This window comes from Corapipo altera, unplaced genomic scaffold (genome assembly GCF_003945725.1).
Source record: "Corapipo altera isolate COAL_440 unplaced genomic scaffold, ASM394572v1 0, whole genome shotgun sequence".
NCBI classification, from domain to species: Eukaryota; Metazoa; Chordata; class Aves; order Passeriformes; family Pipridae; genus Corapipo; species Corapipo altera.
This window is the reverse complement of record NW_020884872.1, coordinates 70,873,641-70,878,860: the sequence shown is the minus strand read 5'-3', so window position 1 is coordinate 70,878,860 and position 5,220 is coordinate 70,873,641. Positions and strand designations below refer to the sequence as shown.

Genomic DNA, 5,220 nt, shown 5'->3' with positions numbered 1-5,220 from the left:
CAGCCTGCAGAAGAGAAGGCTCTGGGAAGACCTTATAGCACCTTCCAGTACCTGAGGGAGGCCTGCAAGAAAGCTGGAGAGGAACTTCTTACAAGGGCATATAGCGATAGGACAAGAGGTAATGGCTTTAAACTGGAAAAGGGTAGGTTTTGATTAGATATTAGGAAGAAATTCTTCACTCTGAGAGTAGGGAGACAGACTGCCCTGAGCAGTTGTGGATGCCCCATTCCTAGAAGTGTTCGAGCCCAGGTTGGACAGGGCCCTGAGTGATCTGATCTAGTGAGTGGCATCCCTTCCAACACAAACCATTCATGATTCTGTGATCTTCATAGCTCTTCACTGGAGTCACTCTGGTAAGTCCATGTGTGTCTCGTACTTTCTTGTACCCCTTTCAACAATATACATATATACATGTCTTGCCCTCAGAAAACAGGGGTTAGACAGTTTGTGCTTCTGTTCTTAAACTAACAGGTATCTGCCCCAGCCACTTAGTGTTCATTGTTAGCATGACAATGACCTTTCTGAACACGTACATATCTACAAAGCAAGTAGATGCCTGTCCTTTGATTTAAAATTGGCAAATGACCAAAGTGCTTTGTTTTCCCTCCACCTAACGCATTCAGTGCTGGAAAATGCTAGGATTCCATTGAAGATATTTTGCCTGGTGATTCAGCTGATCTGGTATCAGAAGTCTTAATGTGCATGTCCGGTTTTCAGTTTAAAAGCTTTTGTGAAAGATGCCATCAGCTAGGACAGTTCGTATCTACTGGACTAAGCCAAAATAAAGCTATAAATTCTGGCATACTAACTTATTCCTAAAGATACTGAACTGGGGGTAGAAAGGGTTCAGTGAAAGTTTTGTATACATGTATATGACAGTAAAGCGTTGTTCTGAGTGAGCAGGGAATTTTTCCACCACGAGAGAGTGGTTTCTCTTACCAAGTATTTTATCCAATTTGTGTCACATCCTGGTTGGCCTGTACTGCAACAGTCAGATAAAGCCTATGCCAGTGGGAGCAGCCACATGGTAAGAAATTCTCTAGCTAAACCATATGACCAGATTACCAGCACAGCAAAACTAGACTTACATTTTAGTGCTTGTACTAATATGAATTCTAGCTTAGGGCTAGACCTCTCCCCCATACATTATTAATATAGGTGTTAGCATAAATTATTAATGTAGGTGTTAGGAGGAGCACTTCAGGGTCAACTCCCAACTTGCTGCTTGATTTGAATTCAAAACTTCACTGAGTTGGAATTAATTTCTTTTTGCATGTGAATGGGAGTTCTTCCAGATGCTGTTAGTAAAGAAAAATGCCCAGCTGGGGACCCATGAGTATTGCCACAGCAGATCAGTGCACTCAATCCAATATCCTGACTGCCATATTAGTAATTCTCAAATACTTCAAAGGCAGATTAAAACCCCCTATTTTTGTGGAATAATCTCCTCAAGAGTGGCAATTTCCCTCAGACTTCAGACATCAGCTGCTATATATGCTGAAGTATCAGGCTTTATTATTCTTCCTTCAAAAAATAATGAGTAAATGTTAAATTCATGTCTAATATTACTGTGGACTCTGATCATGTCTATATTTTTCCTTAATAATATACTATAATGATAGACTTTAAAAGTTAAATTCAGATTATGTGAAAACTTTTTTAGGAATATTTCCTGTGATCTATTTCAATAATATTAAGCAAAGCCAGTTTTGTTAGTAGAGATAATATCTTCTAATAGACAACTAGTACTGTTGAAAAAAACCTCAGTATTCAGGCATTACTTTTTCCAACTACTTGTTAGTTTAACAAGATTCCTACTTAAAAAAACTGTCTTGCCTATACCTTAAAAAAACCCCACAGCTACAATAACTCTTTCCCTTAAAAAGTATTATTATTCATTTGCATTATCTGATGCCAGCCTGCAGTTCAGGATCTGTTTCCACACGATTTACTAAATATGTTAATTCTGGGTCGACACAAAGAGAAACTGTCACTCTCAATAGCAGACATGGCTTTCTCAACAGTGGTTCAAATGTTAGGGGAGAGCTATTTGGCATTTGTGAGCTTTGGCTGGAAAAAAAAGAGCTCTTGTCAGGGCTTTCCTTTCCAAGGATTTCCTCCCCACCCCCCTTCTGTTTTTCATTTAATAATGTTCGGTTCTGCCTTTCTGATAGAGCTCATAAAAACCCTGTCACTTGTCTGTGGCTGCATGTGTGCATACAGAAGTGTTTCCCCATTTCTGGGTCGAAAAGCACACCACAGTTACCACTTAAACTACAAAGTGGGACAAGGCCCAGGGGTATCTATCTGTTTCTCCTTCGTCTTGCTCCCTGAATTTTATGCAAAGTATAGCAATATGCTCCTTAGAGATGCCAGCTTCAATGATCACGGGACCTAGTTTTGTGAAAAAAATAACATAATCAATCACTACTGCAGGAATGCCTAGTACATCTCCGTGCACAACATGAAGCTGGGAAGCAAGTTGAAGCAGATAGAGAATGGTCTATGGGCGTCCTCAGCACTCTGGTTGACCAGCAGGAACAGGCAATAAAAATAAAAATCTGGAGGGGAACACATAATTAATGATGTCAGGTTCCTATATGGACACTCAGTACTTTCAGGTCAGTCTTCAGGCCAAGTCCTTGTATATAGCTAACAGAAATGAAGATACAGGAGTAGTCAGAGCTTGCCAGAGTCACAAAAAGAGGCTCATGCCACCTTGAGCCTCTTCCCATTATTTGCTTTGCTCTGTGGGCCAAAAGATGAGGGATGCTTCCAAGTTGTTTTGGTCCTCAGTGGCTCAGGTACAGTACTTACACTGATTTTGGTGGGGGAGAACCCAAATGTTCTTGGCACTGTACCACACACCTCATTGCTATCTGGGCACTCGGGCTGGCAAGACAACGCTCTACTGCCCACTCCACTATCTCAGCTGTTCCCACATCCAGTGGGAATGTTTTGAACCTGAGCTAGAGATTGCAGATAGAAAAAATGCGGGTCATGTACATACAAGCCCATTTGTGTCCTTGTTCCTAACCTCATTGTATATATAATATCAGACATATGCACAGATCAGCAAAAGAGGTGTGGGAAAAGCAGATTCACAAGGTTGAAAACACAGGTTAGAATACACTTGAGCAATGGGAGTGGCTATGCAACTGAAGTCTTTGCTTGGAAGAATAGATTTCATGTTCAACCAGTTTACCCAGAAAAGGTATTACCCTACGTGTATCATCAAATCTCTTGTAAGATAACTTGATACCATTAAATCCACAACACTAAAGCCCTGGACTAAAGACCCACAGAGCTTGGGAAAGCTCTGGGTGAAAGCTGAGATATTTCTTCCCCCTTATTAATATTTTTTTCCATTCCCTTCCAACCTCCTCACAGGTACATATAACTTCTCCACTCAGTCTGACCTTTCTGGGGCCAGAAGGGATGTCTTCCAGGGGACATCATACGTGGAATAAGGGGTCATAAATAGACTGCTGATAACCAGGCTTAAGCAGATGATGATAGAGGGTTCCTCTCTCCCCCCACACTTGGCATTACCTCAACACATCTTCTACCTCCCATTCCTCTCTGTGAACCCATGCACCCTCAAGTCTCCATCTGCCTTGTGCTGGCATTTTCCCAGGGCAGGAATTAGCAGGACAAAGGCAGAGAAAACAGTGCACTCCCAGACTCTCTCCCCTCTGCAGCAGCTGAGGGAAGTATCATCCAAAGGCACCTGTGTGTAGCTGTAACAGCATGAGGAAGCCCTTGGTTTCACTCCTCAGAGGCGTAACACTAATGCCAGGGGGACAAGTGATACACAACCAAGTGGGCACCTCACCTAAATCAGCCAGGACCACCTCTGAGCTGTGTACCAAACCCATTTTGGTTATCTCAGAAGGGACAAGTTAGGACTGAAACAATTTCCATGGCTGGGGCGATTATGATGTCTGTCTTCCTTGTGGAATCTGCTCTGGTTTGTCTGAGCTCTGACATGGAGATTTTAATGGAGAAACCAACAGACTCTTTCCACCCTTTTGCCTGCTTTTCAAGCTTGGAGGAAGGAAGAAGCTGTGAGCTCTTTGCCCTACTGTTGAAAAAAAGCAGAAGGCTGAAAATTGTTGGGGAATGAGAGATGATATCCTCACCTTGTCTTCTTGGTATACCAGGATGAAACTGGAGTCAGGACAAGATTTTAACAGTCCATTCTCTAGTTTCCTGTGCAAACTTTTTGATCTTGAGACTTCAGCTTAAGGCACATTTACTTCTCAAGTTCTTTGAAGACTTTAACTAAGGAAGAAAGACTTTGATTTGTTCCAATGAGACAAGCTCACTCATTATTTTTATAAATGTCTTTTCACACAAACTGCATGAAACTTTTTCACACAAAGCATCTCACAGGCAGGCTCTGATTTTCTTTTAATTTTTAATAAGGGAGAAGGCTACAACAGACAAAAAGCTTAATTCTACTGTAAATGTTTTTCTTATGAAAATAATGTCAAGTGCACTTTAACATTAGTTTTTTTCAAATATATATACTCATTATTTCAGCGATTGCACCACAAGCTATGCCAACAAGTTTACTGAGGAAAAATTGAAAAAATTAAAATCTTGTGTAGCATTGCAAGCCAGTCATTTAAAATCTACATAACAAAGTTCTCTACGCTCCGGGGAAAAGACTTCAAGCATCCTCTTAAAAACTGCCTCTCGTCTCCCGGAGAGGGAGAATCCCTCAGGCTGCGTTCCCCTTATGCCAGCAGGAAGGGCACAGCCGACGTGTGTTTGTCGGCAGGAAAGAGGTACAACACTTTGGGAGAGGTGGAACCATTTGAGGTCCTGCTCGGAGCGCCGGTATTTCGACCTCGACCCCGCGAGGGGGAGAAGGCTCGATAGCCAGCCCGGCAGAGAGCTGGAGCGCCGATCGGGCCCGGGGCAAGGGTCCGGCCGTGTTCCGGGGCTCACCTGCCGTCTTCCCCCGCCGGTGCGGGCGGTGACCCCGGCGGGCGCCGCGCCGAGCGGTTAACGCCCCTCAGCCGGCCCCGGCTCGCTGCGCCCCACCGGACACCGCGCCCAGCCGCCCGTGGCTCCGTGCCTGCCTCCCGCTCTCCATCCATCCATCCATCCATCCATCCATCTATCTATCTATCTATCCATCCCTCCTCCTCCCTCCCTCCCGCCCGCACCGGCTCCCCCTCCGCCTGCCCGGCCCCGGCCGCCGGCGCTACC

At 44.1% G+C, this 5,220-nt stretch overlaps 1 protein-coding gene across 1 annotated transcript in view; it reads right to left on the bottom strand.

Moving 5' to 3' along the window:
* FLT3 (fms related tyrosine kinase 3) overlaps positions 1–704 on the bottom strand; it is a 33,866-nt gene extending 33,162 nt beyond the window's left edge. The window contains exon 1 of the mRNA XM_027651587.1: positions 662–704. Within this exon, the coding sequence (XP_027507388.1) occupies positions 662–704 (43 nt within the window). The remainder of the gene's footprint in view (positions 1–661) is intronic.
* Positions 705–5,220: the final 4,516 nt, after the last annotated feature.